This window comes from Spermophilus citellus (assembly GCF_964194105.1).
Source record: "Spermophilus citellus genome assembly, chromosome: 16".
Lineage (NCBI taxonomy): Eukaryota > Metazoa > Chordata > Mammalia > Rodentia > Sciuridae > Spermophilus > Spermophilus citellus.
The window spans coordinates 46,605,664-46,618,145 of NC_138196.1; the positions used below are offsets into that span (position 1 = coordinate 46,605,664).

Sequence of the window (12,482 nt, forward strand, 5' to 3'; positions counted from 1 at the left end):
ATTTAGGATATATAACAAATCACCCTAGAACTTGTGGTTAAAATAATGAGAATCTTTTTTTGATGAATCTTTAATTTAGTTAGGGATCAGTGGTGCTCACTTCCAGTTTTGCATTAGATCACATGGTTTGAAGTGATCTAATGATCACTTCAGTGATCATCTGAAGGCTGTCTTAATTCTGATGTCTGACAGTTAATGTTGGCCAAAGGCTGAGACCTCAGTGGAAGCTGTCAGCTGACACCTCTATATGTGGCCTCTTCATGTGACCTGGGCTATTTCACAGCATGACAGTTTGGGTTCTGACAGTGAGCATACTAGGAAAGAAGTCAAGACAGCCAAGAAGAAGCTGCATCATGTTTTGATTGTAGTCCTGGGTGTCATTCAGTATCATTTCTACTGCTTTTTAACGTCCCACCCAGGTTGAAAAGGAAGAGGAAATAGACTATGTCTGTCAATGGAGTAAAAAGTTCAAGAAGAGCATGTGGGACTGGAAATCTTGTGGTAGCAATTTTGGAAACTACAATCTGTCACAATCCTGGCCACAAGAATTCACCTCTTTCCTACAGTCAAAAATACATTAATTTCCTCCCCCAAGAACTTCCAGAGTTCATTTTATTATAGAATTAGGCTCTTAATTTTGAGTCCAGGATTTTATTATCTAAATCAGGCTCCAGGAGAATTGAGGTGTTCTTGCTAAGCATAGTGGTGCATGTATGTTCTCTTAGCTACTGGGGAGGCTGATGCAGGGGCATTGAATGTTTGAGGACATTTAAGCAACTTAGCAAGACTCTGTCTCAAAATTTTTAAAAAGCCCAGCACCTCATAATTTTTTTTTCTTTTTTTAGAAAGGATAGGGATATGTAGCTTAGTAGTAGAACACACCTGGGTTCAGTCTCCAGTACCATAATTATTCTTATTCTGAAGACAAGTGAATTAAAATGACAAGGTTGCTGCCCCTGACATACCCATCATATAATGGTAGAACAAGCCTAGGATAACCATTATAAACCATTCCACTCAAAAAAGGAGAAAATAGGAACCATAGAAGTTGCTGGTCCATAGCAATTGTGAAATCCATCTGGGCACATTTCTTTAGTTAGGACTTAGCCTAACTTCATGAGAATGATTTTTTCACAGAATAATTCTGGATTCTTGGTTTTGCTTTCTGAGTCATTCTTCCTTTTTGTTTAAATATTAGATCTTGGGCTATAGATGTAGCTCAGTTGTAGAGTCCTTGCCTACCTCTACCCCTGAGCTACATACCCTAGTAAGAGGTTTATAGACCACAGAGCAGTGTCTTCAAAATTCTAAGTGAAAAAGCACACCAATGTAGAACTTGAACTTTACCAACTATGAAGTAGTGAGAATGTTAAAGACATTTACAGACTTTTTTAAGTCTCAAAATTTATCTTCCAAACTTCTTTGGCTGGAACATAAATTCTAATTTCTAAAAATGGCCATATTGATACTTCTGGTCCCACATGCTCTTTCAGAGACTTGCCACTTCCCCATCAAGAAGATAAGTCCATTTCCCTCCCCTTGAATCTGGCCAGGACTTAGAGATTTCCTCAACAAATAGAATGTAGGGGATGTGACACTGAATGACTTTATCAGCAAAGTCAAAAAAAGGCAGTATGCCTTCTCATAGCTGTGTCTTGGGGAGTTCACCCTTCATACTATAAGGAAGACCAAGCTACATACAGAAGCCCCATCTAGGTATTCCCAGGTAAAGCTTCTGTTGAGAGCAAGCTGATGATGTGTACAGCATACATGAGCTTCTCCAATGAATTCTGCCCAGACTGCGGATTAGTAAACAGAATAAATGTTCTCTTTGTGGGTAATCTGTCATGCAGCCTTAGTTACCAGAAAGGATTTTGGTACCTGGAAGTAAAATGCTGCTGTGACACATACACATATGGAGATTATGGGAGAGGCTCTGTGACCAAGCAGATGTGAAAACTGGAAATAGTCACAGGAAAGTATGAATGAATGAAGGGCCTCAAAGAGACTTGTTAACAGGAATAGTGGAGGGAAGCTCTGTATTAGTGAAAGGTTAGTCAGCACTGTTGTTTATGATAATATGGAAAACAGAAAATGTACCTAGTGAATTAGATGATCCAGCTAAGGAAATTTCTAGGCAATGTTAAAGTGCCACTCAACTTCTAGCTGGCTGTAGTAAAATGAGTCAGGAGAGAGTTAAAGAAAAAACTTCCTGAATTGAAAATAAATATGTACCTAATTCCCAGCTTTCCTTAGATTCTCAAATAAGAAATGTTATAAAAAAGCAAAATTCAAACCCAAAGTATTGTAGAAAACTCTTTGCTAACACCTCGGAAAGAACCAAGGTGCTGCCTCAGAGAACTACCCAGTAAGAAAAAAAGGCCTTCAAGGCCTTCTAAAAATCTCAATGACAATGTTTCTCAGCAGCCTTGCTAGAAGCTCAGTAGCTTATCATGCCTTGTGGGTGTTGCTTTTGTCTGAGGAAATAAATGAAAAATGGATTCATAAGAAAATCAAAAATATTTTAAAAGAATTATATCATCTTGGTCTAAAAGGGACAGAGATAGTGTCAAATGAAAAGAAGCCTTGGATCTGTAAACTTCTATAGGTAAGAAGCAGGCTGAAAAAAACTACTCTTCTGCAAAAAAGGTCTATATTTGGTTTTCCTTTTTTTTTTTTTTTTTTTATTTTAAGTGTGCTGGGAATGAAATGCAGGGCCTTGCTCATGCTAGGCAAGTGCTCTACCACTGAGCTACATACACCCCAGTCCTTTATTTATGAAACTTCTTTTAAGACTTATATTACAACTCTTAGAAGTATCTAATTTTCTTATTCTATATGTTTATAGTATAATTCCTCTTTCTTGATATTTCATTGTCTTAATATTTCTGAGTCCTTCTACTTAATTTCTAAGAACTTTTTCTTATTCAGAAGTCAGCATCTTTGACACTGCCTGCAAATCTTAATCAGGTTATCCAGTTCATTTGGTACCTCAGCCTTCTCTCTTGCACCTTTTGGCTTCCTATTATCTACATCCTAGAATCCTGAGTCTTTATTTTTGGATAAAGATCTGGATATGCCATATTCAAAAACTGTATTTCCTGTGTTATTTACTGGTAAGGTTGATTATGAGATCACTCAGCTTTTTTGAAAATACAGGCCAACATGTTCACTTGCTACATTTAAAATAAGTTCTGTGATACATTGCACATTATTACACGTCAAGTTTAATGTATTTTGTAGATTATTTTATGGGTTTCTATCTGCTAGAGTTCAAAATACAGCAGATTGATTCAGAATTATTGATACCTTAATTCAATGATAGTAAATATTCTCTATATTGGTCATATAAACAAGTTAAATAACTTGTTATCATATACTTACCCTAGATAAAAGTTTTAAAATAAAGCTGAGCTATCCTTTGAAATAAACAATCATATTAGAAAACTTTTTAACTTAGCTTTTTAAAATTTTTAATTTGTTCTAATTACTTATACATGACAGTAGAATACATTTTGACAATTGTACACCAATGGAGCACAATTTGTCATTCCTTTGGCTGTACGTGGTGCAGTCATACCAGTAGTGTAATCATATATGCATAGAGGGTAATAATGTCTGTCTCATTCCACCATCCTTCCACTCCCCTCCTCTCCCTCCCCTCTGCACAACCCAGAGTTCCTTCATTCTTCCCTCCCGCCACCCCCCATTATGGATTAGCATCTGTTTATCAGAGAAAACATTTGGCCTTTGGGTTTTGGGGACTTGCTTATTTCACTTAGCATGATATTTTCTAGTTCCATCCATTTACTTGCAAATGCCATAATTTATTTTTCTTTTCTTTTTTTTTTAAAGAGAGAGTGAGAGAGAGAGAGAGATTTTTAAAAAATATTTATTTCTTAGTTCTCGGCGGACACAACATCTTTGTTGGTATGTGGTGCTGAGGATCGAACCCGGGCCGCACGCATGCCAGACGAGCGCGCTACCGCCTGAGCCACATTCCCAGCCCAATCCATTTTTCTTTAAGGCTGAGTAATATTTCATGGTGTGTATGTACCACATTTTCTTTATCTGTTCATCTGTTGAAGGGCATCTAAGTTGGTCTAAAAGGGACAGCCATAGTATCAAATAGTTTAGTTATTGTGAGTTGAGCTGTTATAAACATTGATGTGACGGCATCACTATAGTATGCTAAGTCCTTTGGGTATAAACTGAGGAGTGGCATAGCTGGGTCAAATTGCTGCTGCTTCCATTCCAAGTTTCCTGAGGAGTCTCCATACTGCTTTCCATAGTGTTTATACCAATTTGCAGTCCCACCAGCAATGTGTAAGTGTACCTTTGTCCCCACATCCTTTTCAGCATTTATTTTTGCTTGTGTTCTTGATAATTGCCATTCTGACTGGAGTGAGATAGAATCTCAGAGTAGTTTTGATTTGCATTTCTCTAATTGCTGTAGATGATGTGCCGGGTTGCATGCAACTAAAACACTCAGGGGTCACTCCAGGGGAATTGGGCTAATTGGGCTGCGCAAAATAACCACACAAATGACAGAAATACCTTTTTATTTGGGGGTGCTGTGATGGCTTCTCTGACCTTAAGGGTCCACAGAAAGAGAGTGAGAGAGCACTTGCTTACCCCTTTTATTAAGGAGAAGCTATTCAAATGAGGCAAGGGGTCAGGTTTCAAGGGGCTGTCTAGCTTCATGATGTCTGCTGTCAGCAGGTTGACTGACATCTGGGTAGGCCACACCCAAGGGCAGTGTAAGAGAAGGGGACACACAAAAGGTGTTTCCATGGAACATTCTATCCCAAACAGGGCAAAGGGGTAATATCACAAAGGAACAGGTGAGCATAGCTCCACTCATGGAGATGTAGGAAGGCATGCCCATGCACGAAGACACAGTTGCTTGCACCCTAAAGATTGGGGCTATCATCTGGGTTGACCAACAATGCCGCACCAATCAGAAGGGGAGACAGACACAGTCACATGCTAGTCAGCCTCCCACAATGATGAACATTTTTTCATGTTTGTTGATCGACTATTTCTTTTGTGAAGTGTCTGTTCAGTTCCTTAGTCTTAGCCCATTTATTGACTGGGTTATTTGTTTTTGGGTGTTACGAGGTTTTGTTTTGTTTTTGAGTTCTTTATACATCCTGGAGATTAGTGCTGTATCTGAGGTGTGTGTGGTAAAGATTTTCTCCCATGATATTGTTTCCTTTGCTGAGAAGAAGCTTTTTAGTTTGAATTTATCCCATTTATTGATTCTTAATTTTTATTTCTTGCACTTTAAGAGTCTTGTTAAGGAAGTCAGTAAGCTGACATGATGAAGATTTGGGCCTACTTTTTCTTCTATTAGACGCAGGATCTCTGTTCTAGTGCCTAAGTCTTTCATCCACTTTGAGTGGAAACTACAGATCACTAAAGAAAGAAATTGAAAAAGACCTTAGAAAATGGAACGATCTCCTGTGCTCTTGGATAGGCAGAATTAAAATTGTCAAAGTGGCCATAGTACCAAAAATATGGTACACATTTAATGCAATTCCTATTAAAATCCTAATGACATTCTTCACAGAACTAGAAAAAGCAATCATGAAATTCATTTGGAAAATTAAGAGACCCAGAATAGCCAAAACAATCCTTAGCAAGAAGAATGAAGCAGGAGGCATTATAATACCAGACATTAAGCTATACTACAGAGCAATAGTACAAAAAACAGTATGGTATTGGCACAAAAATAGACATGTAGACCAATGGTACAAAATAGAAGACACAGATACAAACAACATAAATACAGTTATCTTTTACTATAGACAAAGGCACCAAAAACATACATTAGAGAAAAGATAGCCTATTCAACAAATGGTGCTGGGAAAACTGGAAATCCATGTGTAGCAAAATGAAATTAACTGAGTTTTTTGAATAGATCATATATTCCCTTAACTTGAAATTCAAAAAGTCTAGGAAGTATAAAGTGGAAAGTCTGTCTGCCACTTCTTATTCTCTTGCAATTTAAATTTTTTTTCCTCTTTGGCATCCAGAGGTGTGTGTGTGTGTGTGTGTGTGTGTGTGTGTGTGTGTGTGTATGTATGTGTTTGTGTTTCTTAAGGCATTTTATGCATACACAAGGAAATATGAATGTAGTATTTTGTTCTCTTCCCCCATCCTTTTTACCCAAATGATAGCTTACTATTTCCTTGCTTTATTTTCACTAAATAATATGATTTGAAGTGTTTTCATATTAGTAAATAAGGCTCTTTCCAATTATTATTTTATGCCCACAAAGTATTTGTCCTATTTTCTAAAGTATTATATCCACAAAGTATTATGGATATACTGTAATTCATTAACAAAAGTCCTTTTGATTGAGATGTTTGTTGTTTTCAACCTTCTCTAATACAGGATCACACTGCTTTGTTGCCCTCAGTGCCACAGCAAATATTTTTCCCAAACATGAGTATATTTGTTGAATAAATTCTAGAAGTCATATACACTGTTGTAACTTTGACAAACACTGCAAAATTGCCCTCCAAAGCAGTTGTAGCAGTTTTTTCTATATACAATGCTTATTTCCCTGTGTTCTTTTCTAACACAGTATGTTATCAAAATGAATCTTTAGCTATTTAGGCAGAACATGCTATGTTAATATAATTTTAGTTGTACCTATGTTATAACAGTGAAGGTGAATGTTTTTCCTATGCTTTAGAGATGTTTCTCTTTTCTGTAACCAGTACTTTTTTATTCTTCACTTTGCCATTGGATTGTTAGTCCTTTATCAATTTGTAGGAATTATTTTTATATTAGAGAAATTATCTTCTATGTGTGATATTTGTTTCAGATGTTTTCACCTTTATTTATTTTGTTTGTTTTATGGTACTGGGGATTGAACTCCAGGCCTTAGGCATACTAAGCAGGCCCTCTATCACAGAGCTAAATCCCAGCCCTGTTTGTCTTATAAAGGGCTTACCATGTAGATACTTTATGAATATGTAGAATTCATCATTATTTTCTCTTATGACTACTGAATTTTATATCACAGAAAGTCTTTTTCCAGCTTAAAGTTAAAATTTCCCAATGATTTCTTCCAGTTCTTTTAAGATTTTTTTTTCTTTTGTGTTGGTACTGAGGATTTAACCCAGGAGTACTTTACCACTCAGCTACATCCCTCATCTGTAGTCCTTTTTTAATTTTAAGACAGGGTCTTACTGAGTTGCTAAAGGTCTCACTAATTTGCTGTAGCTGGCCTCAAATTTGCTATCCTCCTGCCTCAGTTTCCCAAATCACTGGGATTACAGTTGTGTTCTGTTTTGTTTTGTTTTTTGGTACCAGGGATTGAATTTAGAAGCACTTAGCCACATCCTCAGTCCTTTTTTTTAATTATTTTTTTGAGACAGGGTCTCACTAGTTGCTTAGGACCTAAGTTGCTGAGGCTGGCTTTGAACTTTCGATCCTCCAGCCTCAGCATCCCAAGCTTCTATGATTTCAGGCATGTTCCACTGCATATAGCCACACTCTGATTTTTTAAGACTTTAAAAAAAAATTAATCCTTAATCCATTAAGTTTTTATAATATTGTAAATATGAGAATCTGACTTGAATTTAATTTTTTCCAAACATTCCAATACTAATTACTGACCTTTCTATTTTTTGCTTACATGAAATTTGATCTTTATTACAACCTAATTCCCAAATGTGTTTAGGTTTTTTCTGCATTTTATATTTATTCCATCAATCTCCTATCTATTCATAAGCACTGACCTATACATTTTTTTAATTATCAAAGTTTTATAATTAATTTTGCTGTATGGAAAGGCTATTATCTTTTTACCCTCCTTTTTCTATATATAAAATTTGGTTCACTAGTAAACACTTCAAAATCTGTAACAATGTTTTCTTCCAACAACATTTCAACTCAAGTTAATTTATATCATGAAATGAAGTAATAGTATTCCAACAGAAAGTGTTTAAGCTTGATGTGATTTGAAACATGTTTCAGTTCAAACTGAAACATTTTAGTGGTTAATATTGTTTTAAACATATGGTAAATCCTTTACCTTTTACATATAACTAATATAAACTTACTCTATTAATTCAAATATTGGCATTTACCTGATTCTCAGTCTGACTTGATGCCTGAATTCCCCCCCCCCTTTTTTTTTTAATAATTTGATGCTTTGTGAACTTTTCTAAGGGATAATATATTAAATGTATAATGTTTAGGTTTATCTTACAAAAAAAATACTGACTTCATTATTCTCTAATTAAATCCCAAGTACATAATGCTGTGCCACAATTTAACATTTTTGCAGCTTATGTACATATTTACTTTTTCTTTCAAATTTTTTAGAAAAGCAGTCTTACCTTTCAGTTAGATTTTTCCAAGTACAGTGAAAGTTACTAAGAAGCATCTCCTTGAATAATGTTCCTGGGTTAAATGTTATTCTCTATTCTCTCTATGAAAAAATGATATCAGTGGAATGCTGAAACTCAAAAATGGCCTATTAACTTTTACTCTAACCATTTTAATTGTATGCTTTCTATAGTAGTCATCTTTTTTTTCAAAGAGGACTGCAGTTCTCTTTTTGGAGGCTTTATAGTTTATCAATTACAATTATATCAGTCATATAATTATAACAAGTATTACCAAAAACAGAGTTCTATCAATAGAAATGAATAATTATTGTTTAGAACAATTTAGTCATAATTTTCTATACTTCACACCTAAATGTGATCTAATTCTCATTCTCTTTTTCTCTTTAGCCTGTACAGTAACCCAGGCGGGATGCCTCCTTATGCTTCTCAGGGCTTTCCATTTCTTCCTCCATATCCTCCACAAGAAGCTAACAGGAATATCACTTCGTTGTCTGTTGCTGACACTGTTTCTTCTTCAACAACAAGTTATACCACAGCCAAGCCTGCTGCTCCTTCATTTGGTGTCCTTTCAAGTCTGCCATTACCTGTTCCCACAACGGACACTTCAGCTCCGGTTGGTATCTTTAGTAGCCTAGTTTGTACCCATGAAATATTGCATTCAGTCAGCAGACATTTATTGTTTATTATGTGCCAGCTACTAAATTAGGCACAAAATATAAAAAGATTAAATAACATTTCCAACTTAAATAACAAACTCAAAGAGGTAAGCAACAAATGATCAAATAATTTCAAATAAGGAACTTCTCAAGACATGCTAGTGTTATGGTTGAGACAACAGTTGAAAAAATGGCCATTACTCCCAGAGACCAAGATAGAACTAGTAGGGATGCCTTTACAAAAACTGTAGTTCTGTTTTTTTACCATTTTTATCTCTAGTGCCTGAAACCAAGCCTGATACATATAGCAATTGCTCAGTAAAAATTATTCAGATAAAAGAAGGAATGCATTCATGCTTGCTTTTTAGACAGGATCTTGCTAGATAGCCCATACTGGCCTCAAGACTTATGATCAGCCTCCTTAGTAGCTGGGATTACAGGCACACACCACCAAGCTCAGCTTTGAGGCCAGATTTTGAAAGGTGGTTATGAATTTGCCAGGATAACAAGAGGCTCTAGAAGACATTCTGTGATAGGCAATAACTTTGACAAAGGCTTTGTAGTATACCTCAGATGGTGTTTTTGTAAAGCCGCCTGTAATAGATCTCTCTGGTTGTTGTTTTGGGTGTAGAGAAAGGCACAAGGACTGATCATGTAGGTAAATCAGGTGTCAGATTGAAGAGGAGCTTCTATAACATACTAAGGGCTTCAAGCATCCCATTGGTTTAAAAACTATGTTCTGAGGCTGGTTACTTGCCACATGTGATGTTACAGAAGGAGAGACCAATACTTGGTACATAAAATATTCAAAGGGATTTGAAAAATTTCCCTTTTAACCCTTAGTGAATATCACTCATAGTAATACTTAAACATTGTAAAACCTTATTATATTAAAAATTACTAATTTCAAAGTTTGTAATCATTTAGAGTAGAAACCCAAGTGGACTTTGTTTTTCCAAACTTTTCATCATTGTGTTAATAAACAAACTGCAATGAGTATTGACAAAAGTATAAGAGAACTTTTCAAAGGTCTTCAAGCATAAAAAATTTTATATATATTCAAACAGTGGATACTGTGCTCTGCAACTACCTTGTTGTCCTATGTAACCCAGATACATAACTATTCAGACTGACAGCTTAAGTTTTTCTATACTTACTGTCTTTCATTTAAGAGAAATACATTCATTTATATCCATGAAATCCACTGATATTTCCCATACCTGTCACAGATACTCCAATTTATACCCATACATTTGCCCATGAAAGAAAGCTAACACAGGCTCTCACCAAAGGACCTAATCAACAAAAAAATAAGAAGTAAGCTTATATGTAAAGTTATATTGGGGGGAAAAAAATACAAGGGGAGCATAAGGGCCACGTGAAATAAGAAGATGAAGATGTGATCATGAGAATAATTATGGGACTTAGTAGATTAAAAATTACTATGTATGTTAAAGGGAATAATCAAAAGATGGCTGAAATGTAACACCCTTTAAATTCTTCTTTAGATAAGCCAGAATGGTTTTGGTTATAAGATGCCAGATGTTCCTGATACATTTCCAGAACTCTCAGAATTAAGGTAAAAAACTTAAGTTGGGATATATTTTATTTGTAAATATAAACCAGATTATCATTTCATATTCATATTAAATAAAAAGTTTTTAAAAAATCTTCACTATTCCTATATTGTGATTATATTAGGGGGAGAATTTTAAAATCAGTTTTAGGTATTAAAGGTTGCATTTATTGAGTGAGTAGTCTACCCCCAGGAATTTTTCTAAATGCTAAGAGTGAAATATAAGTTATTAAGGTAACAAATATTTTTCATATGAAAAATATTTTTTTGCATTCTTTGAAAGTTATTTCTGAATATATTTATATCTGATTATTTCATAATATATCTTGGCCTATTCTTTCATTGCTCCTTAATGATAATTCTTTAATGTTATCTTCTTTCTTCAACATTTTATTTATTAAATTTTTTTGTTGCTAGTTTATTTGAATTAGGATTCAGAAAAATGTTCAACTATTATATTTAAATGCTAGCTTTCTTAAATATCCTTTAATGAACCATTTATCTCTACCTTTATACATACACATATATACTCACATGCTTACACCTACACATACACTAATAGATTTACATATACACACATATACATAGACATAAATACATACATATTTTATACATATACTATTATATATTTTTTGAAGAACTTGGTTGGTTGTCCTATAGAATCTCCCATTTCTACTTTCCATTATGGTTAACATTTTATTTTCCTCTTAAGCTTATATTTGGCCTTTTTATGTGTACATATGAAAATTATTTAAAATCTTATCAACCAAATAAAACTGAAAATATTTATCATCATGGAGAAATACTATATGACTGATTTCATTAACAACATATTTCTTTCTTTTGTATTCTAGTTTATCACAACTCACAGATATGAATGAACAAGAGGAAGTATTACTAGAACAGTTCCTGACTTTGCCTCAATTGAAACAAATTATTGCAGACAAGGATGACTTAGTAAAAAGTATCGAGGAATTAGCAAGTATGTCTTCCCTTATTTAACTTCTTATTTCCGGAGAAAAGTGTGATCTTTATCTGGAAATAACCAGAGAATTTATCTTACAGAAAAAAATCTCCTTTTGGAACCTAGCTTGGAAGCCAAAAGGCAAATTGTTTTAGATAAGGTGAGTTAGTGATCATTTTGAAGAAATTTATATAATTTAAAAATAGAATTAAACAGAATTTTATTTTCTCTTTTAGTATGAATTACTTACACAAATGAAATCTACTTTTGAAAAGAAGATGCAAAGGCAGCATGAACTTAGTGAGGTAAGAGTCTAGTTCTTTTCCTATGAGAACTTTTCATCCTGATGTGCATAGGCCACCTTCTGTCAGCTACCTTTTGTTAGATGTCTGTCCGTAGAAAGCCTGATACCTTTAAATATACATGAGCAGCTCTGTTATTAGATACTATAATAAATCATTTGTGTTCACACAAGAGTATGTTTGGTTCTAAAACAGGAAAATATGAAAAGCCCCACAAATAACTTCTGGGTAAGTTATAAAACTAGTGTAATAGTTGTAATAAAACTTAACAATAAAATAAAATCTTTAACTTCAGACTCAGAAATAAGCTTATGAAAAGTTATCAAATTGAAAAATATAATATATGAAAGCATTTTATAAAATTCAGCCTATATCTGTGAAAAAATAAATCTTTAAAAATAGAATGGAGGAAATAATCTATATTGTCTACCAATAAGTCATCATTATTATTAGTATTGTATTTCCTTCAAAATCAAATTCTGAAAGATTAAGCCAATGTAATAACACATAAATTAGAAATAAAATAAGAGCAAAAATAAAGGAGAATCTGATTTATAATGAATTTCAGATGATGGGATTATCATTTAGAAAAAAAATAAGAATAGTAGCTAAAAT

The 12,482-nt window shown here is 34.2% G+C and overlaps 1 protein-coding gene across 7 annotated transcripts in view; it reads left to right on the forward strand.

Annotated features, from left to right (window-relative positions):
- Positions 1 to 12,482, forward strand: part of VPS37A (VPS37A subunit of ESCRT-I) — a 74,104-nt gene that overhangs the window by 18,414 nt on the left and 43,208 nt on the right. For all 7 annotated transcript variants that reach the window (XR_014019127.1, XR_014019128.1, XM_081269200.1 and 4 more), the window contains exons 5-9: positions 8,757 to 8,982; positions 10,534 to 10,604; positions 11,456 to 11,583; positions 11,667 to 11,725; positions 11,802 to 11,870. Coding sequence is in view for 5 of the 7 variants with exons in the window: in XM_081269200.1 (XP_081125326.1) it covers positions 8,757 to 8,982; positions 10,534 to 10,604; positions 11,456 to 11,583; positions 11,667 to 11,725; positions 11,802 to 11,870 (553 nt within the window). In the remaining 2 variants the exon portion in view is untranslated. The remainder of the gene's footprint in view (positions 1 to 8,756; positions 8,983 to 10,533; positions 10,605 to 11,455; positions 11,584 to 11,666; positions 11,726 to 11,801; positions 11,871 to 12,482) is intronic.